The sequence below is a fragment of the Mus musculus genome, chromosome 12 (assembly GCF_000001635.26).
Source record: "Mus musculus strain C57BL/6J chromosome 12, GRCm38.p6 C57BL/6J".
Taxonomy (NCBI): domain Eukaryota; kingdom Metazoa; phylum Chordata; class Mammalia; order Rodentia; family Muridae; genus Mus; species Mus musculus.
In genome coordinates, this window is record NC_000078.6 from 70,452,638 (window position 1) to 70,479,203 (window position 26,566).

Sequence of the window (26,566 nt, forward strand, 5' to 3'; positions counted from 1 at the left end):
TCATGCTTAAAGAGTTAAAATAAGTCAGTCAACAGGGACAACACAAGATTCAATTAGTAAAGTAGCCAGGACAAAAAGTAGATGCCTGTTTGCCTAGGGCCAGGGTAAAGGGGCTGGTGACCTCCTCCTACATTCGTCTAACTGGTGATATTTTGAAAGGGGAAAGTTCCTGAGAAAACTGTCATAGTGACCTTACTAGGCACTGGTGGGCACGACAGGGTCACTCATCTCTAGAGCATCACCCTGATCCCTCCGCCTACCGCCCCTTCTAGGGCTTTTCGAGGGACCACAGCCGGCAAGCGCCTCTTCAGTCGTGAGCTCCGAGATAGACGCATTTCCCGCTTTCCCTCTCCATCTCCCGCAGGAGGAACAGGGCCCGGACATGCGCACTGAGTTGCTGGCGGGGAGTGGGTGGGGCTCGCGCGCCTGGCTGGCTCCTTGTGCGCATGAGCGGAGCGGCCGCCAGAGCGGAAGTGGAGCTGCGGCGGGGAGGTGGAGCGGGAACGCGCTGAGGCTGGGTGAGCGGCTGACATGGCGCACTTGGGGCGTCTTATGGTTCCCCTGGCAGCTCTGGTCCTGCTGCTCTGGGCGGTCCCTGGGGCCCACGGACGGCGGAATAACGTGCGCGTCCTCACCGATGAGAACTGGACGTCGTTGCTGGAAGGAGAGTGGATGATAGAATTGTGAGTGCGGGGCGCTTGTCTGGGTGGCGGTGGCCTCCGCCGCCCCGTCCCTCAAGCTGGACACCTGACCAGCCCATCTTCCTCGGCCAGGTCTTGAGGTCCCAGCCTTTGCCGCCCCCAGCTCCAGGGTCATTTCCTAACCGGGAATATTACTTTTCTATCTAAGCGTGCACTGAGCCTCGTCGTTGCTAAGCACTGTGGTGCGATTAAAGGATTACGAGCTACATCGAATTCTCTGGAACAGACTAGCGGATTTGAGGGTGGGATTGGGTTGCGATGGAGGTCTTGGCTGTTTCTATAGACTTTTAGTGATCTTTTGTAGACATCCAGACTTTAAGTCTCCAAATTTTTACAAAAGTTGATATTGAACAAAATCTTGCTTTTAACCTGTCATTCGGAAATTGCTATGTTTATTCGGAAATTGGTATTTGTAATGCCTGAATTTTGAGCTCTTTATTTATTTTTATTTTGTGAGTTAGTTTTTTTAAATTGTAAATGCCAAATAAATGGGAATATATTAAAATCTTTATTTTCTTTTTTTTTCTTCTTGCCTACATTCATTTCTTTTGATATGAACCTCATTTTTCCTTGACCGGTGCGTTTGCAATTTAGAGAATGGCTTGAATTGTGATTTACAGGCCTGCGAATGGTATTGCACATGCATTAGTATGATTATTGATAGGCCCTTTAAATACTCCAGTTCATCATTTACTATTCAAACAAAATCACTTATCTTGTGTGATAATTCTACTTCAACAGTGTCCGCCGTCCTGCTGCTGTAGGAAATAAACTACCTTTGGCCTTTGTCTTAGATGATAAATTAGTGGAATGGTTAATTGACAGTGTTCCTGATACGGCATTATTGATGTGGCGAAAGCACCACCATTGAATGGTCATTGTTTACTGACACTACCCAGTATCTTTACATATGTTTTGGGGTGGGTAATTATTCTACATAATTCCTTATAGTAGATAACCACTCCCATCCCCTGCTTTACCGATTGGCCTGTTCAGATGCTGTCATAGTAGCTTTGTTGGGCTTCAAGAGTAAATATATGCAAGCGTTGTTAGCAACCCTTAAGCAAGATTCTGGTGTTTGCCTATGTTGTGATTGTGTTTAGGGCTGTACACTAAGGAAGAGGTGGAAGTGAACATCCTCAAGAGAGAACCTGGGTGAGGTCCATGATACCTGAGTTGTGAAACAAGAAAAAGGAGATTGCAGTAGGGAAGACGTTTAGTGTACTGACAGTTGGCCGTTCACTGAAGTCAGTTTTCAGGAGAGGAACGCTAACCAGTGCTGTTAGTTTTCAGTCACTGTCATGAATAGGCAGGAGTGACATGATATGTAAAATATAGTCAAATATTACAGAAAGATACCTATAAGCTTTCTTTTGTCACACTGTAAATATCCACAAAGGGTATAAAGGGGACCTACAGTAGCATAATGCTGAGATAAAAACATCCATCTGAAATGACAGGGTCCCATGCTTCCCTTTATCTTTGGCTAAAATTTGGGAGTTTAAAGAAGCTCTTAAGGGCATGGAGGGGTGGTGCTGGAAGGGGTCATCTATCAGGATGTAAAGTAAATAAATAAATAAATAAGGGGAGGAAGCTCTTAAAAAGCATTAGGAAACAATACACTTGATAGTCATAATATTCCTTAGCTACAAATGAGTTCTCTGCAGATTCACTTCTGATGAGCTTTGTTATAGAGCTGCTTCTGTAGTTTTACTGTTAAAGAGTTTGGCTTTGGTATGGAACACTGGTTTTGCTTTCTCTACATGCCTGCTTTAGAAGCTTAATTTTTCTAAAACAGTTCAGAAGTGTTTGAATATGCGTAGGCTTCATTCTTCCCGGTTGCAAATTACAACGGGCAATGAAATGGAAAACAAAATTCTAAGGAAAAACTTGGACCTGCAAAGATAGTGAGTTTCAGAGATGTGTTTCGAGTACTGGCGCCCTTGGCTGTTGGTATCATGGTGCTAGCCAATAGAGTTGCGTCTCCTCTGCTCGGTATCTGTGTGAGGGTTAGGTTTAGAGTAATATTTATACATAAGAATGTAGGCCTCCAGCTTCGGTTACTGTGAAGAACCTGCCTTGCTGAGGCAATCCCTGATGGCGAGCGATTCTTCCCAGCAGTGATTGTATACCGGTTGCAGCATGTAGAGCCCAGGTACTCCCTGTTTTTCCAATACTTTGCTCATGACCCTGCTTGTAAAATTACTTAACATGGTGAGCTTAAACAAACAAAACTTTCTGGTTGCCATGTTTTAATTGGAAAATCTAAAGGTTTTGGAAGAGCTGTTTGACATCTTAGAAAGTTCACGTGTATTTAAGAATGTATTCTCAGGCCTGCTTTTTTTTTTTTTTTTTTTTTTTTTTTTTTTAAATGTGGTTCTGTTGAGCATTTCTTCACGTCCACATTGCCAGGCTCATGCTTTCAATTTTTTTCATCTGCGTAAAATTACCCAGTTTGTTTCCTTGTTCAACCCAAGATCACACTCTGTAACCCATGCTGGGCATGCACTCAGTAATCCTGCCTCAGCTCCCTAAATTGGGATTCCAGGTGTGAGGCACCCAAATGGGTCATTTTCTGTGTTATAAACATTCTTCAAAACTTATGCCTCAACTGTTCTTCACGGTTAGGTCACTGAAGTACTTAACTTTTAAAACTGTAACCGTCTTTTGTAGTTATGCTCCCTGGTGTCCTGCTTGTCAGAATCTTCAGCCAGAATGGGAAAGTTTTGCCGAGTGGGGAGAAGATCTTGAGGTGAAAGTTGCAAAAGTGGATGTCACAGAGCAGACAGGTATTACAGGCTGGCTGGTTCTGTTTCCTTGCTAATGCTGTTTATCATATTTTGACATTTGTTAATGATGTGTCAAGGCTCATAGTTTGATAACATTTTCCAATTTTGAGCAACAATAAGACTACCTAGGTTCTTGAATGGCAAATGCACTGTGATTTGAGATGTCCTTCAGATTTGTTTTTACTTGTCTAATCACCACTAGTCAATTACTGTGGTAGTACTAATTCTGCAGGTACTTAATTATTCACAGATAATGTCAGCATTTAGGCTTCATAAGCTTTAGCTCATTTATGTACATTAATGTGTCTTTAAAGTTCTTTAACAACTAATTCATGTTTTCATTGTTGACTATGTTTAGGTGTTTTCTTGTTCTTATTAGCATTTAAGTAATTTAAAGTTAACTTTTAAGTAAGCAATTGTCCCTAATTGTTGTTTATTCCTTGTCATTTGTAGGACTAAGTGGACGGTTTATCATAACTGCTCTTCCTTCTATTTATCAGTAAGTATTTGGAGGTTCTTGGTTGGGGAGAGGATTAGATCACAGTGTAATGAGAGCAGTAGGCCTCTGACTCGCATTATATTTGAAGAGCTTAGGTAATCTCATATTTAGCAAGGACTTGAGAGCTTTATTTGATTTTAGTTAGTGGCACATTAAGTCATAGAAATAATAGTCGATGAATGATACATAAAACACTCCTTGTTTTGGAGATTTGTAGTGTCTGTAGACGGTCCTCAGAATTGGTATGGTTCTCTAAAATATCATCAGTAACTATTAGCTCAGAGTCCTAACGAGTCCTGTAGGAAGCCGGGCGATGGGAGAAGCCACAGTTGGTCAGAGCAGTTCCTGGAGAACATGAGTTTTAAACGAAACCCTGGGACTAGATAGAATTCTCACGAATGCAAGGTAAACAAACATTCTTTTCTGAGTAATCTTAAGCAGGAGGAACACGGTCTGAGAAAGTATGGGTTATGCAGGACACTGAGTGACCGTGAGTTCAAGTGAACACGTCTTGGCTCTGCCTCTTTGACTGTTTCCCAAACTACACTAACCCAGAGGGAGACAATCTCTGTACTTGACCTGGACATCAGTGTAATTAGCTGGTGACTAAATACCAGGAAGGACTTATTTCCTCATTTAAAGTTACAGCAGGAATTTAAATCTTCCCCTTTTTTTGTCTTTTTTATTTTTTTTTTAAACATTAAACCTTATTTCTGCATTGTATATGAGAATCAACAAGATTGACAAACTCTTAGCCAAGTAAAACTAGAGGTGAAAAGAGAGTACAACAGACACCAAAGAAGTTCAGAGACTATAGGGACATACTTACACATCTGTACTCCATCAGACTGTAAAAGAAGGAGATGAATTTCTTGATATGTCCAGTGTAGAAATTAAATCTCCCAATGAACAAAAGTTCAGGGCCAGATAGATTCAGTGCAGAATTCTACCTAACCTAAAAAAGAATTAACACCAATACTTCTTAAATCATTTCACAATATTGAGAGTAAAGGGATGTGTCCCAGTTCTTTTTACAAAGCTACATTACCCTAATACCAAAACCACACAACCCAGGAAAGAGAGAAAAGTATAGACCAATAGTGTCCTTTATGGGTAAGATGCAAAAATTATCAGTAAAATACTTGCAAACTGAATTCAAGAACATATCAAAAAGATTATACATCATGATTAAGTTACTTCTTCCCAGGGATCCAGGAATGGTTCAACATTGTAAATCAGGGAATATAATCTGTTATATAAACAAAACAAAACACCAAGCATCACATCATTTCATTAGATGAAAAAAAAGGTCTTTAACAAAATCCTAAGCCCCTTCATAATAGAAGCTCTGGAGAAACTAGGGATGCAAGGGACAGACCTCAGCATGGTGACTGCAAATTATAGCAAGCCCACTGCCAGCATCAACCTGAACAGAAAGAACCTCAAGCATTTCCTCTAAAATAATTAGGAACAAGCAAAGGTGCTCACTCTCCCCATACCTGTCCAATATGCTTAGAGGAGTCTTAGCAAGAGGAGTAAGACAACTGAAGGAGATCAAGGGGCTATCTACAGGAAAGGAAGAGGTCAACTTGGAGCTGATATGACTTATACAGAAAAGACTCCAGAAATTCTACCAGAAAACATCGATAGCTGATGATTATTTTAGCAAAGTAAGCAAAATACAACATTAACACACAAAAATTAGTAGCCTTCCTGTTAACAAATGGCAGACTGAGAAAGTCAGGGAAAGTCTTTCACAGTAGCCTCTTGGGATAAGTGTCTTATACAATAAAAACGAGGACAAGTCTGCAGCCTTTGCTCCACCAACCCTCACACTCTCAACAGAGGGCATTCTGTACTAGACGTGAATTCTCAGCCCCCAGAGTGTGCGCAGTGCCCTCCTCACATCAGGGTAAGAGTCCTTTACCCACAGCAAGGCTGTGACTGAGATGCTTCGTGAGTTTATTATTTGAAAGAATAAAGTCTTAAAGCCTGTGGTGTTCTATGTTTGGGGCTCTGACGCCTCAGTACATAGCAGTGTGTTCTGGTGCTTTGCTAGGTTTCTTTGAAGATTAGAATTGACTGTAAACTGAAGAAATGGTTGAACACAATTATTTCTTGCTGCCAGTTAATATTTAGTTCTGATCTTTAGTTGTAAAGATGGTGAATTTAGGCGCTATGTGGGCCCAAGGACTAAGAAGGACTTCATAAACTTCGTAAGTGATAAAGAATGGAAGAATATTGAACCTATATCATCATGGTTTGGTCCAAGTTCTGTTCTGTAAGTATGAGGACTATCTTCCTTCAAAATTAACTACAGATAATTACGTTTCTTGTAAATGAAGCAGGCATGCTGTTTCTTGGATTTTTATGCTATGTATATTCAGATATATGTTTACTGTGACCAGTAAAAGATACTTTCATTCGTGTGAGGCAGGAGTAGGCATTTGTGGGACCACATTGAATGTGCTTCTCAGACTATTTTAGCTTTGATTTGGCTAAATGGACTTGAGAACTTGATCCTTTAGAAACTGAGCAGCATCATCGGTAAGGAAGGCCATTGCTTGATCCTAATTGTAATGGAGTAAGAGTATTTGGTCATGTACTTTTATTGTTAATGTGAAGTAACTGTGTTTGGGTGGCTACACCTGATACCTTGTATGAATAGTATGTCTGACAGTGAATAATGATATGAGCTTATAGCTAGAAGGTAGACATATTTGCCATAGCAGTTAGGCTTGTGAATGGCAAGTGTGTTTCCATGAACCCAGTGCTCCATCTGAGAAACCTGGCAGGTAGACTGTGCTAAGACTATCATGGTCCCATTTTGGTGGGACTAAATTACTCCTGACCTTCCCCATCCTTGCCATCAGAAGATGGAGAGTTGGGATACCAACTGTAAGAACACAGAGCTGCTGTGGATTCTGGGAATGGGGAAAGAAGTCAGCCCTTGTTGTATTTGGAAGTAGTTCATCCTTCCCCTTCTGTCTCTGGATGCAAAACTTGTAATTATCCTCAGCTGTCAGAACAGTGAGGTTGTACCTTCCAGTTCCACTTTTGGTTTTGGCACGGCTTCCCTGGATAACCCAGATTGACCTGCAGCTTTGATTCTTTGCCCTGGCCTCCAGGTGCTAGGATCACATTTGGGAACTACCACACCTACTTGACCTTTAAACAGCACAAGCAATGTGATTTTGCTTTTCAGTGAGTTGTTGTACTCTAGTAGAGGGCTGTGCCTGCTTTAGTGTCTCTTGAATCCAGTGCAGCAGCTTGTCCTATTTTATTAGTAGACTGAAGAGGGGGGCTGCTCCAAGTTGAGCAAGGCTACTCTACTTATCTAAGCAGTTTGGTAGTTGGGTTGGAAGGAGCTACTGTGGGCTTTTGTATGAAGAAGCCTTAGGCAGCTCCAGTTGTACTTGCTATAGGAAACTCATTGTAAACCCAACAAATACTTTTTATTATTTAACTTTAAAACAAACAAACAAACAAAACATCCAAACCACTTGCATTTAACAATGTGAAAGTAGTTATTTTTATTTATGTATTGGCTTAGTGTTTATTTCCTGTATGTTATTTACATCTCATTAAAGGCTCTCAATTGATTAATCTGAACAAGAAAGTCTTGTCATGTTGGAGAACCTAAGAGTGGAAAGTGCAGTGTGTAGACATAGGCAAAGCTGTATGTCTTTGTTCAGTTTTTCATTCCTCTGTTTTTTAGGATGACTATGATGTCAGCACTTTTTCAACTCTCTGTGTACATCAGGGTATGGACCAGCTTTTTCCATCTTAACCATTTCTAACACTTGTTTTTAATTAAAGAGCATGGTCTTACTTTGTTTATCTCTATTGCAGACTAGCCACAGCTATTTTGTTCATGACCTTGGAATACCAGCGTGGGGTTCATACTTGGTTTTTGCTTTTGCCACAGTACTCTCAGGACTGCTGCTGGGACTTGTAAGTACTTCTTCTTCTCTTTTTTTTAAAATTAAACTAATAGAATTTATTTTAAAATATACAACTTAGAATTGACATTTTTTAAGTCATCAAAATAATTTATAATCTTAAATGCCTCCTAAATATACATGATATCTTGTGAAGCTAAAAGTAATATGCACTCAACCAGTTTTTAAAATCTGTTTGGAACATTAAACATGATAGAAGTACAAAAACATCTCTTAGGAAATCCTCTATGAAAGGAAATTGTGACAAGTTCCTGATTAGATAGAAACCATTCCATTTCCAAGGAGAATATACAGCGTAATTGTGGCTTCATAGAATGAATTGGGTAGTGTCCCTTCTGTTTCTATTTTGTGGAATAGTTTGAAGAGTATTGGTATTAGGTCTTTTTTGAAGGTCTGATAGAATTCTACACTAAACTCGTCTGGTCCTGGGCTTTTTTTGGTTGATAGCCTTTTAATATCTGCTTCTATTTCTTTAGGGGTTATGGGACTGTTTAGATTATTTATCTGATCCTGTCTTAACTTTGGTATTTGGTATCTGTCTAGAAAATTGTCCATTTCATCCAGATTTTCCAGTTTTGTTGAATATAGGCTTTTGTAGTAAGATCTGATGATTTTTTTAATTTCCTCAGTTTCTGTTGTTATATCTTCCCTTTTCATTTCTGATTTTGTTAATTTGGATACTGTCTCTGTGCCCTCTGGTTAGTCTGGCTAAGGGTTCTTCTATCCTGTTGATTTTTTTTTTTTTTCAAAGAACCAGGTCCTGGTTTGGTTGATTGTATAGTTCTTTTTGTTTCTGCTTGGTTGATTTTAGCCCAGAGTTTGATTATTTCCTGCCATCTACTCCTCTTAGGTGTATTTGCTTCTTTTTGTTCTAGAGCTTTCAGGTGTGCTGTCAAGCTGCTAGTGTATACTTTCTCCAGTTTCTCTTTGGAGGCACTCAGAGCTATGAGTTTTCCTCTTTGCACTGCTTTCATTGCATCCCATAAGATTGGGTATGCTGTACCTTCATTTTCATTAAATTCTAAAGTCTTTAACTTCTTCCTTGAACAAGTTATCATTGAGTGTGGCTTTGTTCAGCTTCAATGTGTATGTGGGCTTTCTTTTGGTTTTGTTGCTATTGAAGACCAGCCTTAGTCTGTGGTGATCTGATAGGATGTATGGGATTATTTCAGTTTTCTTGTATCTGTTGATTCCTGTTTTGTGACTGATTATATGGTCAATTTTGGAGAAGGTAGCATGAGGTGCTGAGAAGAAGGTATATTCTTTTGCTTTAGGATGAAATACTCTATAGATGTCTGTTAAATCCATTTGGTCCATAACTTCTGTTAGTTTCACTGTGTCTCTGTTTAGTTTGTGTTTCCATGATCTGTCCATTGATGAGAGTGAGGTGTTGAAGTCCCCTACTATTATTGTGTGAGGTGCAATGTGTGCTTTGAGCTTTAGTAAAGTTTCTTTTATGAATGTGGGTGCCCTTGCATTTGGAGCGTAGATGTTCAGAATTGACAGTTCTTCTTGGTAGATTTTTTTCCTTTGAGTATGAAGTGCCCTTATCTCTTTTGATGATTTTTGGTTGAAAGTCAGTGTTATTTGATATTAGAATGGCTACTCCAGCTTTTTTCTTGAAACCATCTGCTTGGACAATTGATTTCCAGCCCTTTACTCTGAGGTAGTGTCTGTCTGTGTCACTGAGGTGCATTTCCTGTATGCCATGCTGGGTCCTGATTACATAACCAGTCTGTTAGTCTTTCTTTTTATTGGGGAATTGAGTCCATTGATGTTAAGCGATATTAAGGAATAGTGACTGTTGCTTCCTGTTATTTTTGATATTATTTTTATGTTTGTGTCTATCTTCTTTTGGGTTTGTTGAAAGATTACTTTCTTGCTTTTTCTAGGGTGTAGTTTCCCTCCTTGTGTTGGTGTTTTCCTTCTATTATCCTTTGTAGGGCTGGATTTTTGGAAAGATACTTTGTAAATTTGTTTTTGTCAGGGAATATCTTGTTTTCTCCATCTATGGTAATTAAGAGTTTTGCTGGGTGTAGTAGCCTGGGCTGGCATTTGTGTTCTCTTGGGGTCTGTATAACATCTGCCTAGGATCTTCTAGTTTTCATAGTCTCTGGTGAGAAGTCTGGTGTAATTCTGCTAGGTCTGCTTTTATATATTACTTGACCTTTTTCCCTTACTGCTTTTAATATTCTTTCTTCCTTTCTTCCTTTCTTCCTTCCTTTCTTCCTTTCTTCCTTCCTTTCTTTCTTTCTTTCTTTCTTTCTTTCTTTCTTTCTTTCTTTCTTCCTTCCTTCCTTCCTTCCTTCCTTCCTTCCTTCCTTCCATTCATTCATTCATTCATTCATTCATGTAAGTACACTGTAGTTGTCTTCAGACACACCAGAAGAGGGAGTCAGATCTCGTTATGGATGGTTGTGAGCCACCATGTGGTTGCTGGGATTTGAACTCGGGACCTTTGGAAGAGCAGTCGGCTTTCTTAACCACTGAGCCATCTCACCAGCCCCTTAATATTCTTTCTTTGTTTTATGTATTTGGTGTTTTGACTATTATGTGATGGGAAGAGTTTATTTTCTGGTCCAATCTATTTGGAGTTCTGTAGGCTTCTTGTATGTTTATGGATATCTTTTTCTTTGGGTTAGAGAAGTTTTTTTTCTATAATTTTGTTGAAGATATTTACTGGCCCTTTAAGTTGGGAATCTTTGCTCTCTTCTAGATCTATTACCCTTAGGTTTGGTCTTCTCATTGTGTCCTGGATTTCCTGGATGTTTTAGGTTAGGAGCTTTTTGCATTTTTTTTTTTTGACTGTTGTGGCAATGTTTTCTATGGTATCTTCTGCACCTGAGATTCTCTCTTCTATCTCTTGTATTCTGTTTGTGATGCTTGCATCTATGACTCCTGATCTCTTTCCTAGGTTTTCTATCTTCAGGGTTGTCTTCCTTTGTGATTTCTTTATTGTTTCTATTTCCATTTTTAGATCCTGGATAGTTTTGTCCAGTTCCTTTACCTGTTTGGTTATGTTTTCTTATAATTCTTTAAGAGATTTTTGTGTTTCCTCTTTAAGGGCTGCTAGCTGTTTAACTGTGTTCTCCTGTATTTCTTTAAGGGAGTTATTTATGTCCTTCTTAAAGTTCTCTATCATCATCATGAGATGTGATTTAAATCAGAATCTTGCTTTTCTGGTGTGTTATGGTATCCAGGGCTTGCTGTGGTGGGAGAACTGGTTTCTGATGCCAAGTAGCCTTGGTTTCTGTTGCTTATGTTCTTGCCCTTGCCTCTAGCCATTCGGTTATCTCTGGTGTTAGCTGGTCTTGCTGTCTCTCACTGTGGCTTATTACTCCTGCAAGTCTGTGTTTTAGTACTCCTGGGAGACCAGTTCTCTCCAGGAGGAATTTGGGTATGGAAAGTTGTGGCACAGGGTCAGCTCCAGGGTACAGATGGAAACTGGAGGGATCCTGCCTTGGCTCCTGTGTCCCGTTGGCTCTGGGTGGGTCATAGAAACCAGAAGGATCCTGTCCCCAGCTGATCCTTGGTCCTGTGCCCTGACGGTTCTGGTCAGGTCCCCCTTGGGCTAGGAATTTGAGCAGACGTGGTGGTCTTATCTGTGCTCACAGGCATGTCCGGACTCCTGGGAGACCAGCTCTCTCCTGGAAATATTTGGGCATGGAGTGCTGTGGCACAGGATCAGCTCCAGGCACAGACCCAAGTACTTCATTTTTAGAGTTCTAAGAAAAATACTTGAGGCCATGATAACATTGTTAGTACTAGTTGTATTGCATGTCATATATTTAGATTTCTGCTTATTTTGCAGTGTATGATATTTGTAGCAGATTGCCTTTGCCCTTCAAAAAGACGCAAACCACAGCAACAGTATGCAAGTAAGTTGATGTGTTCATTATGTGTGGAAGTGGGGCTTGAGTTTTGAGATGCATGCATGCTAGGCAAGCACCACCATTGAGCTACATCTACTCCACGGGCGACACTGAGTGGTTTTCATTTCTATAAATATTGTCACCGGCTGCTCTGAGCCTAGGATATTAAATGTGAAGGATTTAAAGGCATAAAGGGAAGTGAGAGATGAGTGTTTCATGTAAAATGGTAGCACCAGATCTTGGAACGTGGTCATAATTCAGAGAATGTTATAGTTCATGTAGCTGTAGATACTGAAAATTTCTTTGTCCTCAACTGATTTTCCTTTTTTCCCCTGATAGTATAGTAGGAAAATCTGATTAAGGATTAGTGTTAATGGTGAACTATGCTATAAAATTAGTCTACATTATTAGAAATAGTTATTCATTACTAATAATATAATTTCCTCACTGTTCAGTTCACTGCACCTTTAACTTGGTGTGCACTGAACTATTCTCTGTTAATGTGAGGTGAACACAGAAGGCCATGGCTCGTCATCCTAGAGTCAGGAAAGTCTGGTGTAGTCCACTATGTATGAAGCTTGCTTCTTGACACTTGCTCCATTTACACTCATCAGGTTTGTTTGCGATGGAGTGTCTTTGTGTATATCCAGTTGTATAATGCTGAATGGTCAGCAGTATTCCACTAGTGCCCAGAGTTCTGTCCCTATCAGGTATGACACCCAAAAGTGTCTCCAGACATTACTTGGTGTTCTTTGAGGGGTCAGAGTCCTTCTGGGTAAGGTACTGCTGTTGTAGACTGTACTACTCACTGAAATCCCATAGGGATGACGTAGGATAAGAATAAGTCCCAGTCTGAAGAGGCATGCCAGGCTGTCCGCATTGAGCTTCTTCCCATAGCTTGCTATGTTTGCTAACCCTCCCTGCAGTGGTGGGTTGCTAGGATCGGAGCAGTGTAGGATATATACAGTAAATATCTTTGGTCCAGTTCTCACTTCTGTATCTGTCTCTTTAACACATTGTGCTTTGAACTTAATTAGCTTCAAGCCCTCTAAAAAGTAGAAAGGCTGTACTTGGGTGTGTGTTTGAGGCTTCTCCATTTTATTTCTCACAGTTATACCTTAGTAAATTACATAGATGAGGGTGGGGAAAGAGAAAATATCTGGGCAAGAATGCAGCTTTTGTAAGTATGTGATTTTTTTTTTCCTCTCAGGGACCTGAGACAGGATAGGGCTGAAGTTTTAGTATACTTATAGACCGAAAATTAACTTCAAGTTGTAACAAGATGGGTCTGTTTAATGCAGTATATTTTATCTCAGCTTCTACGTTCACTGCATTGATATTGATTCATTAATGTTGGGTTAGGTGATTTGAATGTGATAAATGAATCTTTGTATAATACCTGCTTTATTCTCTTTGAAAATCTAAACATAACTGTCAGGGCTTTCGAGTCCTTCTGTCGTAATTTTACTCTAAAGCAAATTCAGTACATTAACTAAAGTGCATTTCTGATCTTTAAGAAAAAACATCACCAGAATTTTCTCAACCTCTGAAAAAAGTGGAGGAAGAGCAGGAGGCTGATGAAGAAGATGTTTCAGAAGAGGAGGCAGAAGATAGAGAGGGAGCAAGCAAAGCCACTTCTCAGAGCAGCATAAGACAACGCTGTGTGGGCCTCCCATCTGCCACGGACACATCCTAAGTTTTACATATATCTTAATACTATGACTTTGGCAAAACTGAAGCTGGGTGATCATTTCTATTGCGAGCTGAACTATGACTTGCTGTGTATACAGTGTAGGTCCTTTAGGTTGGACAGTTTCCATTCAGGAAATAAAAACAGACATAAGAGTTTGAAAATATGACTTAAGAATATTATGATGGTTTAAAGTTATTTAATTTCAGAAGATCCTGGTGCCAAGCAGTAAGATTTGTGTTTATATTTAATAATCTATTTTGTGTGAGATTCGAAACTGCCTTTCCCAAGATTTGCATTACTGGAGTATTTAAGAAAATTACCTTAGAGAGAAGGATTTCTCATTTCACATCATTTTTCTCAGTTTCACTGTGTGAAAAAGGATCATATTTCCCATAAGTGGGAACATTGCCCATTATTTCAAGACATATACTTCATTGATAGTACTGCACTTAGGTAGAGTCCAAAATTTCCTCATAGATTTTGGATTATGCAGCTAACAAAACTACCTTACTTTATAGCTTTCATTTCTACACATTACATTTAGGCTATGTTGCTGACTTAAGAAGTTTTTATAAGTCTATATGGCATTGGATTAATTCTTAAGGCTGACGCCTATTTTGGTGTCTTGTTCACTGTATGATTTTTGTTATTTGCCATGTGTTACATTTCTAAGTTGGAAAAAATTACCAGTATCACTGTTGTGTTTGCTATGGGTAAACAGAACTTTTCTATCCTTTTAGGATGAAGTTTACTGAGAGAACCATCAAATCGAACTGTTTACTTGAAAATGTACAAATTTGGCTATACATTCCAGATTTTAAATTATTATTCTGAAGTTTTCTCTTTTTTAATGTGAAGATGAAATTTTCTGATTTTTAAAATTTGATGTGGAAAAGCTTTGGTATTTTATATTTTGGAAATTCAGAATTTAATTGATGTAGAATGAAGTCTGCATTCTACTCAAGAAACATCTACTACTATGTGTTTTTAGTGTAATTCTGTCCTCCACGGGGTCTTGATGAATTTTATAATCAGGATATTGCTTTGTGTTTGAATATTGTAACACTATTGTGTTTTAAAGACAAATTATATATTGTATTGTTGTTGACTGCTAGTACTGTGTATCTCACAAATGGAAACAAGATCGGCAAAAGGACTACATGGATTTCATCTTACAAAGTGGGAAGGGTATCATGGGGGCAGGGACTGTCTTGATGTCTGGAGGGGGAAAGCAGACTGAATTCTTGATGAGTCAGTCACCAGCCTTTATGGAATAGATGGTGTCTGTGACACTCCCTCCCCTTATGTTCTCTGTGTGACTTCCTTAGACTTGCAGTACTGTGATGGGCAACAGCTTCTTTTAGGCCTCTCCTTTATAGTTTAAATGTTCTGCTGTCAGAGTTTGGATATGTAGTTTGTGGTGGCTTAGAAAAACATTCTAAGCACAAAATAAATGTTTCTAAGCACTTCAGTGATGTTGAAGAGAAGTTTGATTTCTGTTAGTTTCTTTTCAGAGTCTCGTGTATCCCAGGCTGACCTCCACTACTGTCTCGCCAAGCGTGACGGAAGCAATGGGAGCACGCCATCACCAGGGGCCCTCCTGCATGCCCAGCAAGCCGAGCTCAGTCTCCGGCCCAGGAGTGATCGCTGGGTTCCTGTTGAAATTGTGCTTAATCATTTGCCACTCGGTGGTGCTCGGGGGCGTGAATGGATGTGTCACTGCATGTGTGCTTCCTGTAGACCCAGACACTAGTCTTCTCGATCATGTCAGGAGAATAATGCTCTGTAGGCAACATTTTTTTTAGTGTTTCCGTTGTATCTCTAACATTGTCGGGTCTTTCATTAGAAAATGCTTTATTACAGAAAATTAAAAGTATCCTGAATTAAGGTGTTGGTGTTCTCATAAGCACATTGTATAATCCTTGAAGACTGGCAAGACTGGCACAGTAGACATCTGATACCACCAGTGTACAGAACCTCTTGGGTTAATTTACAAATGATTCTGAAATGAATAATGTGGTACAGGTAACAAACTAGGAAATTCTGGCCCATCCACCGCTTGTCACACTTCACCAAAATACTGTAAAATCTGGTCCCTACTGGGATATGTAGTGTTCTGCCATATACCTTTTAATGATGGTTCAGCAAGACTGGTTAAAAGATGCAAGCATAGGCTTATCTAAGGGCTGCGTACTCAGCGCACCTGTTGAAGCTTTGGGAAGCTTTTCAGTGTGATCATTGCAACTTCTGTGTCACCTGTGTGTGTGTGTGTGTGTGTGTGTGTGTGTGTGTGTGTGTGTGTGTGTGTGTGTGTGTGTGTTTAAATCAAGCTTCCATACCAGCAAATCCTTTTCCAACGTGGTTCTTTGAGTTGCAGTTGTTAGCTGTTTTAACATAAGATTGCAGTAAATGGTGCTTTTGAAAATAGTTTCAGTATATTGGCTTTTTTCACATCATGTTGCTAAGAGCCTTGCAGAGGACCAGAGTTTGTTTCCCAGCATCTATGTTGGTCAGCTCTAAGCTGCCTGTAACTGCAGCCCCAGGGAAGACAACGCCACGAATGGCCATGGGCACCGGCGCTCCATGTACACGTAATGAAAAATAATAGAGTATCCAAAGTCTTTAAAGTTCTTTAAAATCTCAACTTTATTATATAGCAAAACAGTTTAAAGATTTTAAAGGAATATTGAGAAAAACCAGGCTGTTTAAGAAAGCTGTTTGTCCTTACAAGAAGGCCTCCTGGGTTTAAAAAGAAAAGCCCATTTCATAAACATTGCAGAGAAAGCTAATGGAGGTAGTCTAGGGGCAAATAGCGAACATTTAGGTCTTCATTGCCGATCTTCATATTGTTGGAATGTCACATGAATAATGGCTGCTCTGGATCCCCCAAAATGGCTTCTGTTCACTCAGCTTGCTCAGCCTAGAGAGCGTGAGAGACTGCTTTTGGGTGCCATCCTGCGGTTTTGTTTTCTGGAGGGGGGATGAGGACTGCAACACCCCTACCTCCGTAGCATGGTAGCGAGCTGGTTCTTGAAGGCACGCTAAGCTTAAGCTAAAGTCTGTTCTCCATTCTGCACGAACACTTGTTTTTCCAAATCTTTTTGTGTGTGTATGCACCCAGTATGTGTGCACTCACTTGAATGCAGTCGCTGAAGATTTCGGAAGTTACCCTCCCCATAGCTCAGTTTTACTCTTTGGAACCCGGAGGCATTGTTGATATGAATGCCCGGCCCACTAAAGATCCCGGGTGTGCCTTGCCAGGTTGGGATTTCAGAAGCCATGAGCCCACCGACATTGGGGTTCTGGGAACTGACCTCCAGGTATCATGCATGCATAAAACCAGGTTAGCTGCTGAGCCAGCCCCACCTCATAATTGTTTTATGAATAATAAGCGCGCGCGCGTGTGTGTGTGTGTGTGTGTGTGTGTGCCTCCTGCTTGCATGTCTAGTGTGCATGTGAGCTGCTACCATGTGAGCACTGGGATTCGAACCGTGGCTCTCTGGAAGAAGTTAAAATAAAAAAGTGTTCTTGTCACTCCAGCCCTGAGATTGCATAATTTTAAAGGTAAATTTTTTTCAATTGAACATTTTAATTGAAGTATAGTTGTGTCTGGCAGGTTTTGCATTTAATTGAAACTTAACATTAAAAATGAAGCAACAGTGAGCTTAGGTTGAAAACTGATAATCTCTAGAAGCCAGTTAAAACCCAAGTCAGGCACCCTGGTGTGCTTTTGGTCCCATGCTAAGGATCATGCCCAGGGCCACACACATAACTCTAATGGGGCGTTCTGCCGTGGATCTTCAGCTCTTGCTCCAGATTCTCACATTAAAATTGTGGCTACTTACTCTCCTGTGGAATGGGAGCGCACTCAAAACACACCAAAGCGCCACTGTTGGCTCAGCAAAGCTGGACTCACTGCCTGCTGTGAAAACAGCTGTCACTGCATTGTGGTGGTGGCATCTCTGAGACACTGCATTGTCACTGCATTGTGGTGGTGGCATCTCTGAGACACTGCATTGTCACTGCATTGTGGTGGTGGCATCTCTGAGACACTGCATCGTCACTGCATTGTGGTGGTGGCATATCTGAGACGAAGAGCAGAAGCAGCTGCTGGCATCCGTTTAGAGCCTGGCATAAGGTTGACTGCATGCTTGAGCTTGGATTAGGGTTTTAATGTGATTTTTAAAAAGTAGATTTCCATTCAGTGTTACCTGCCTAAGAAGGGAAACCCTGGCATGAGTAATTGAAAGGGTTTAGATAAATGAAAAGTTCTCAAATCATGAAACTATTTGCAACTATAACTGCAGGGGATGGGGGGGGCAAATTTCCCAGAATTCTGACACCGTTAAGAACGAAAATGTCTCAGTAGTAAAGATGAGACTTGTGAATGGTGAGAATAAACCATGTAGATGCAGATGCTTTCAGTTTTGGTATCACTGGGTTTATAGTATTCCACACACAGGCACTCAGACACAAGCACACAAATCTAGGCAGGTGTGCACACAAACACCATACACACACACACACACACACACACACAACACACGCAACACATACACCGTCAGGCCTCAGTTCCTGAAATCCTTGTTATTTCTGGTTAAAATATTTGGTCTTCCTACTTCCTGATACAAGAACTTTTAGGCACTTTGAATCTCTGGAAGTGAGCAGTGGGAGTGTATACTGAGGAGACAGTGATGGCTGAAAACAACCCCTGCTGAGGTAGGGGCTGAGTGTGAGCGAGTACAGCATAGCATATGGTTAAAGTTAGAAACTCTCAACTTGGCTGCCTCCTGCCTTTCAGTGGGGAGAAAGGCTGAAGATTGAAGGCATGCACCTTTTGGCCAGGGAGTCAATCCACCATCCCTTGGAGGTAGAATCACTTTCAAAACCCTAAACAAGCCTTGGGTTGGTGAACACATCAGGGTGCTGGTGTGGGGGTGCAGCGTGCTCAGAAGATGGGGAGACTCCCTTCATGCCTTGGTCCGTATTTCTCTTCTTTTTGACTATTCATGAGTTGGATCCTTTAGAATAAACCAACAATAGTAAATGAAGCATTATCCAGAGTTCGGTAAGCCTTTCTAGCAAGTATCCATACTGGGCAGGAGACTTCTGGTGAGCTGTTTTGTAAGACTGGGAGGCCTGGACCTGTGATTGGCATCCTGGAGCTTGTGGAGTGTGCACTGGCTCAATCAATAGTGCTAGAATTAAATCGTAAGTTGCCTGGTCTGGAGCCACAGAAGAACAAGTGTATGGTGTGGGTCCCTACCCCCACATTCGGGGTCAGAGGTCTGGTTTTGATTATAGATGATGCCATTTTCCCTACTCATCCCTTTCTGAGGTTTTTGGTGTGACATGCAGACTTCACTGTTGATGATGTAACCCATGCCCATCCACACCGTGTATGGCATGTGATCATGGCTCAAGTTCCCCTACCGGTTGTTTCAGTATCAATAAGTGTTAGGTTTTCCCATTCTTCTCGGATGATCAACTGTTTAGTCATGTGGCCAACCATCGGATCCCCTGTAACAGGGAAACCTCTGGAGAAGGCTCTGATCAGAATCCATAGGCTTCCGAGCCTTAAGGCTGGAACACAAGGTAATCCAGACCAGACTTCCTCACGGCTGGGATGAGTCTGCAGAACCAGCACAGAATTGGTAACGCAGTCACCTCACTTTTTGTATTATGTTGTTTGAGGCAAGGTGGCTTATAGCCCAGGCTGACTTACAACGTGTAATCCTCCTGCTTCCACCTTCCCAGTAATGGGATTACAGGCATTCATTCACCTGTAAGTCATTTAAGTAAGACTTAAGATCATATAAGTCATTTACTTTCATGACTTGGTAGCATCTGAGATCTCTGGTAATATTTTTTATAATTAAAACTCTTGTAAATTACTTCAAAATTATGTGTGTGTGTGTGTGTGTGTGTGTGTGTGTGTGTGTGTATTGAGAATGGACAGACCCAAAGTCTATACATACCAGTGCACCTCTGTACAGTTAAAGAGCTGACTGTTATTCCATGTTGTATCATTTTTCCTTATCCATTCATCCATTGATGGGCAGTTAGGTTGGTTCTGTTTCCTTGCATATAAACATGGAGGCACAAATTTCTCTGTGATAGAGTATAGAATTCTCTGGATATGCACCTAGGAGTAAAATAGTTGAGCCATGTGATACCTTGACATACCAGATAATTTGAAACAATACGAGAATTCATATGGAATCAGCAAAGACCATGAGCAGCCAGTGAAATTCTAAGGGGTAAGAGGATTGCTGGGGACTCGACCTCAAATTATACTGTAGAGCCATAGTGACCTAGATGACCTGATACTGGCGTATAATCAGACAGATACACCAAGGGGGTAGAATAACAAAGATGTGCCTACTTAATTTTTGACAAAGGAGATCAAAACCCACATTGGGGAAAATACAGCCTATTCAACAAATTGTGCAGGCAAAACTGGCTATCTACCTCCAGAAGAAATACAGTTAGGTTTATCTTTCACCTTGTATAAAAATCAGTTCAAAATGGATCAAAGATCTTAGTTTAAAACCTGCAATGCTGAAACTTGCAGGGAACAGAGAGAGTACCAGTCAAGACACTGGGGTAGGCAAGAATTTTCTGAATAGAGCTTCAGTAACATAGGACCTAGCCCCAGATGTCAGCAGATAGAACTACATGAATGTAGAAAGGGGTAGTTCATCAAAGGATATGCTTAGTCAGCAGAGCACAGACAGCAGGGGAAAACATAGACAAGGAACTAACATCCAGAATTTACCAAGAATTGTGCAAATTAAGCATCAAGGAAATAAAACTACCAGTCAGCAAATGGACTAAAGAATAGACATTTTCCAAAGAAAGAATCAAATACAAAAGGCCAGTAACTATTTTAAAGGATGTTCAATATCCCTAGCCATTAAGGAAATACAAATTAAAACTACTTTTAGACATCACCTTATCCCACTCAGGATAGTTATGATCAAGAAATCTTACAATAGCCAGACAGTAGTATACTAGTTCCAGCACTCAGTAGGCAGAGGCAAGGCAGATCTTTGAGTGTAAGTTCAGCCTGGTCTACAAATCGAGTTCCAGGACAGCGAAGGCTACACAGAGAAGCCCTATCTCAAACAAACAACAAACAAACAAACAAACACCAGTCATCATTGGAGAGGATGTGGGGAGGGAGGGGGGTCCTTGATCACTGCTGGTGATGGTGCAAACCAAGGCAGGCGTGTGTGAGTCATCAATTTGGAGATCAATATAAAGATACCAGATGTAAGTGTGGTAAGTTCACTGAGACCTTTAAAGCAGCAGCATGTTGTCTGTACCAGTTGTTCAGCCTTTGGGTCGTGGCCCCTTTGGAATGAATGACCCTTTCACAGGAGTCACATATCAGATATCCCGCATATCGGACATTTACATATCTACATATAACGCTAGCAAAAATAGTCACGAAGTAGCAACCATAAAATGTCTAGGACTCACCACAACACAAACTGAATTAAAAGCTTGCAGCATTAGGAAGGTTGAGAACCGCTGTTCTATATTGTCTTCAAAAATGCCGTTATTAAATCCGATGGACTTTTTTTCTGCTTAGCATCCTGAATCTCCTGGTGGGATGAGTTCTGGCCTTCACAGTACTTACCCACCTCTGAGTCTTAGAAGCCAGGTTAAGCCAGTTTCTTCCTGAGTGACTTGTGGTTTGCACTCCGGTTAGAATCTGTCCCCATCTCTTTCCCTACACTATTAAAGACTCTTTGGGGCTTTTTGATCTGAGGATTTTAATCATCTATCATTTTAGGAAACTTTTTAGTCCTTATGTAATTGAATATTGTCTCTTCCTTAAAAATCTCTCTTTCTTCCGACCTTACTAGATTAATGTTAAACATTGTGTGCCCTTGGTTTCTATTTGATTCTTTTATACATCTTTCTTCTCTTTACTTCCTTCTAAGTAATTTCCTCAGAACTATTTTCAAATTCATTAATTCCTTCTTCAACCATACCCGATCTTCTGTTTGTGCTCTCTCTCTCTCTCTCTCTGTTTCTGAATTCAGTGATAGAGTTTACATTTCTAGACACTCTGTTAGTGAGATAAGCCCATTCCTGCTTCTCACGTGTAAACACAGGGAGCCTGAGACCTCCCGTTCTTTTCTGCAGTCATTGTCTCTGGTGCTGGTTTCTGCTGGGCTCTGTCAGCCATGTGATTGGCTCCCTCTTGTGTATCTGGAACTCTGGCTGGAAGCTCTCATTTACTAATGTGTAAATCCATGGAGGCCTGAATTCCAGGGGTGCCCCTCTGGTCCATGTGTGATGCCCTAGAATTTGCATTCACTTCTACCAGTCATGTTTTCACTTGACAATTTCCACTCCCAAGAATGGGCAGAATTTTGCCCTTGTGTACAGGCCAGACTGAATGGGCACCTTTTCCTAGCCCATAGCGTGAGTAAATGTGCGGTTCTTGTCTGCCTTGGCACCCCAGTGCCTTTCTCCAGTAAACTAAAGCCTACCCGGCAGCTCTAAGGACAGCTGCCCACTTCACTTCTTGGTCCCTGCGGAGTTTCTCAAGTGACTCTATTCATGACTTTAGAGCGATTTTTAAAAATTACCCGAGCCAGGTGTAGTGGCGCATGCCTTTAATCCCAGCACTTGGCAAATCCCTGTGAATTCAAGGCCAACCTGGTCTACAGAGTGTTCCACGACAGGACAGCCAGGGCTGTATAGTCAGACCCTGTCGGGAGTGGGGCAGTGGGGGTGGGGTGGGGAGTGGAGAGGATACACAAATTGTTTGGCTGTGTCTACCTTAGTAGTCTTTTTAGGTTTCCCTCTTACTAAATATAGTACCTGGAACAGAAGTGCTTTTTTTGGTGTAATGATTTTGTACTTTAAAAAGCTGCTTTCCTTTTAGTATTTTGCAAACATTGAACATAAATAAAACTTATTATACAAGGTAACTCTTTTGTTACACTGGGGAATCTACAAACCAGGGCATAAGGATAATAATGTCATGAACGTGTGATGAGTTTAACTTAACCTCTGCATCCTGAAGTTAAAGACAATGCTTTTGTTTCTCCCTTTGGCTAGGAACTATTGCTAAGCCAGCTGAGGGTTTGTATCCCTGCTTTCTACTCAACCAGCTCTTAGCTCCAATTGATAAAGTCTTCTTTTAGGGAAAATTTAAAATATGAGGTGTTATAAGTGCATAAATGCTGGGGTTTTTACTTCTATGTATACCTTCTATAAAATTAGCCCTTAAGTGTTTTATTCTGGTATGTCCCGCCTGTGGCCTGTGGGTCACATGTGTCCCAGGATAGCTATGAATGTGTCTCAACATTTGTAGATAGCAGTGTGACGTGATTGAACACACATGTAGAGAGTGACTTTCCTCAAGGCAGGAGAAAATTGTAAAGAAAATTCTTGACAGCTGCCTTCTGAAGAAATTTAGGTATAACAGAGGGCAATTTGGTAAAAATAATTAACGGGATTAATTAATTAAACAAAAATAATTTTGTTTAATCTGGGAAAAGGTACATTTGTAATTAGCTTTCTTGCTGAGGGAAGATTGATATTAGGAAAACTTTCATTCATTTGGCAAGATGCAAGCCTTGTTTATTTGTATAGACCAGCAGAGTCGGGGTTTTGAATTATGTATGATCTAGCCGTCAGTATGGCTTGAGTCCCCTTAATTTGTGTGGAGTTTTACATATGTTTATTTATGGTCATGTATTTTTCTAGCACTCATCTTTCCTTGGTCCTAGGGTCCTGTGCTGGCTACTTTTATGTCAACTTGACACAAGCTAGAGTCATCAGGGGAGGGAGTCTCAATTGAGAAAATGGCTTTATCAGATCCTACTGTAGGGCATTCTCTTAGTGATTGGTGGAGGAGGACCCAGCCCATTGTGGGTGATGCCATCCCTGGGCTGGTGGTCCTGGGTTCTATAAGCAAGCAGGCTGAGCAAGGTATATGAAGCAAGCCAGTAAGCAGCATTCCGTTTTGAGTTCCTGTTCTGACACTCCTCCAGGGATGAGCAGTGAAGTGTAAGCCAGATAAATAAACCCTTTACTCCACAGTTTGCTTTTGGTCATTTTTTTTTTAATTATAGCAATATTAACCCTAACTAAGACAGGTCCTTCTGGCTGGGTTTATTGTACAATACACAAGGTGGGTTAGTGGGTGTTAGAGTTTGCTGTTTAAGAGAATGTTTCAGGAAAAACTTTTTTTCCTTAGAGAGTTCATCCTAAGGAAAACTGAAAGCAGTAGATGGAAGTGATGTGCCCTGGGAGTCCGCATGCTGAGGGAGCACACGTAATGGTCTTGATGTGTCACCCTCTCTGGTGTGTTAACTTGAGTCTGTTTCACTTTACAGTAAAATTCTCCATCTCTTTGTCATTCTCTCTTTCTCCCTCCCTCCCTCCCTCTCTCCCTCTGTTTCTCTGTCTTTGTCTCTGTCTGTCTGTCTGTCTGTCTGTCTGTCTGTCTGTCTGTCTCGGTATGAGTGTGTGTGTGTGTGTGTGTGTGTGTGTGTGTGTGTGTGTGTGTGTGTGTTAGTGTATATGTGTGTATATTATACTTAGGAAGTGTCTTTCATCATAGAAGGAGCCCTCTGACTCAATTACCCTCAGATCTTTGCCTGGTCCCTTGAAAACCACATTTAGTGTGCTATGCTTCGTGGCTGTCCCCAGCTGCTATTTATTGTTTGTTTGCTTGTTTGTTTGTTTTTTTCCCCCAAGGCAATAAGGAACTTGGGCACTGACTAACTAAACGCTAACTCCATAGTTCCTGTTTTGTTTTTCTTCAGGGAAATAGCTAACCTCGATGACAAGCAGGCATTACTGTCAGGACAGGAAGCCCTGGGCACCTGGAGGCGGAGCTCAGTGCTAGAGTTTGCCCAGCACCTGGCCAACACCACAGGAAAGGAAGAAAAACTGAACAAGGAGAAGAAGCAAAGCTTCGCACTTCAGGCACAGAGCGCCTGGGCGTGGCTGCGGAGAGCAGACAGGCAGCTTGCGCTGTTCAGATCGAGCAGCAGAAAGGATAACTGATACTTCGTGCTTCTCTTGGATTCCACTCAAAACAAATGGGCACACTGTCTACTATTTAACTCGGGAAATCTCTCCAGGGAGAAAACGCAGCATAAATAAAGTTTTCAAACTAGATCAAAATGTCCTTTTTCATCATTGTTGATCCCCAGTGACAGGCTGCTTTAGGGAGCACAAGAAGGCAGGGGGCAGTGCTGAGGTGTCTGTTTGTTTGGGTGGCAAATAAATAAATAATTAAAATAAAAGTACAACTTGACTTACTTCCTAAGTTTTCTCTCCCTGACCGTAGAAAGCCCTCTTGGCCCGTGTTCTCAGTCCCACACCGGAATCTGGAACAGTTTTTTCATAATGGAGTAGAATTGTCAGATTCAGTCTGCCGTAGTAATGGATATTTTGTGGGTTTTGTGAGTACTCCCACTGATTGGCTCTAAGGGATAGCCTGTATCACTTTCTTCGCTTGAGCCTCCATGATCCCTCTCTACAGTCCCTGAGACAAGGGTGAGTGAGCAAGTAGGTCATGTGGAAGTGATCCCATTAAGCTAGGCTGAGAGCGCAAAGGAGCAGAACGGGCCCCAGGGGGCAGTACTGAGATCTATTGCCGAGTTGGTTTCTGTGTGGCTGACAACTACTCAGTTATTGATGGGAGATAGTCTTCCAGTTTTTCTCAGAACTGTTTGCCTGGGAAACAAGGCTGGAAAATATTTAGATGTTGTGTTCTGCCTCCTGTTGGCTAACCTTAGCCATTGCAGGCACCGAGTACAAGAAGTGGAACCAAAACGATCTATGGAAAGTCTTGGTGGTGGATAACAGATGCCCCACAAAATGCGGCGACGTTAATGTGAGTCCGATGAATTCTGAGCGCACAGTATGCCTTCGGTGACTATTTACTGCACCGGAAGCTATATATCTGTGAAGAAAGAAACCACTCATTATCATCCCCGTTTTCACAGATCTGCCAAGGATACGTGGGCTAGGTTTTATTTTCTGATACTTTAACAAGATATTATTCTACTGACTGGAGATAGCTTTCAGCACTCTTCCGACATGATTTATGCAGCAGTATCTGAAGGTTTCAATCAAGGAATAACAAAAAAGGTATTTCACCTTATCATTCCCTAAAGACTGGAAGTACTCGGAAGCGTTCAACTCCGAGGTTCCAGTTATCTTGAAATATGTATTGGTTCACAAACTAGACTTGTTAAAAAGAACACAGAGAGTCCCCTGTGTACTTAATCAGCATCCCCTCTTATTAGTATGTATTCAACAGATCGATAAGGAGATGACCACTGATACCATACTATTAATCCACCATTAAATCTTACTCGGATTTTTAACAGGTTTCCCGGTAAAGTGCCGAGATTCTGCAAGACCAGCCTTCCTGGGTGTTTCATGGCCTTAATGTATTTGAAGGTCACTGTCTGTTGCTTCAGAGATTCTCAGTCTGCTGCGGTTTGTGAGGTATTGGGGTATTTTCTTATGATTAGAATGAGATTAGACTTTTTTTTTTCTTTTTGCAAGTATACCAGAGAGGTCCACTTGTGCCTTGTTCCTGGGAGTGAGATGTGGGAATACCTGCTTTCAGAGTGTCTTAGCACAGGATGGTGCTTCCCTTGGTCTCTGACACGGTTGTGTCCGACCTCTGGGCTCTAAGGCGCCTGTGCTTTCTTCTGTAACCAGTGGGTGCTTCGGAGACTAGGGACCTGTTACATTTCTTAGAAGATTTTTACCATCCATTGCTAGTTATGTATAACAGTTATTTAAGAGATTTGCTTGATGTTGGTCTTCTCTTATCTCTTCCGTGTGTGTTAGTTTACTTTGGCTCCCAGGCAAAATCTTCTGTGATTGTGATGTGAACTGTTATTCAGAGTGCTTCAGCCCTTGCCGTTGGGAATGTCCCTGAGTTACTCCTATGTCCTTTGAATGTTCATTTCTTACTTTGAACACTCCCTTTCTGGTATCATGTTGTCCTATTGCAGGCCTGGAATCAATCGTTTTTCCAATGAGCTTTTGTTC

General features: G+C 41.1%; 1 protein-coding gene across 1 annotated transcript; it reads left to right on the forward strand.

Moving 5' to 3' along the window:
• The first annotated feature begins 516 nt into the window (after nt 1-516).
• Tmx1 (thioredoxin-related transmembrane protein 1) lies at nt 517-14,987 on the forward strand. The gene is made up of 8 exons (NM_028339.1): nt 517-683; nt 3,375-3,490; nt 3,944-3,989; nt 6,142-6,270; nt 7,708-7,753; nt 7,842-7,943; nt 11,763-11,829; nt 13,341-14,987. The coding sequence occupies exons 1-8, from the start codon at nt 532-534 to the stop codon at nt 13,517-13,519; spliced, it is 837 nt and encodes a 278-aa protein (NP_082615.1). The 5' UTR covers nt 517-531; the 3' UTR covers nt 13,520-14,987.
• Nucleotides 14,988-26,566: the final 11,579 nt, after the last annotated feature.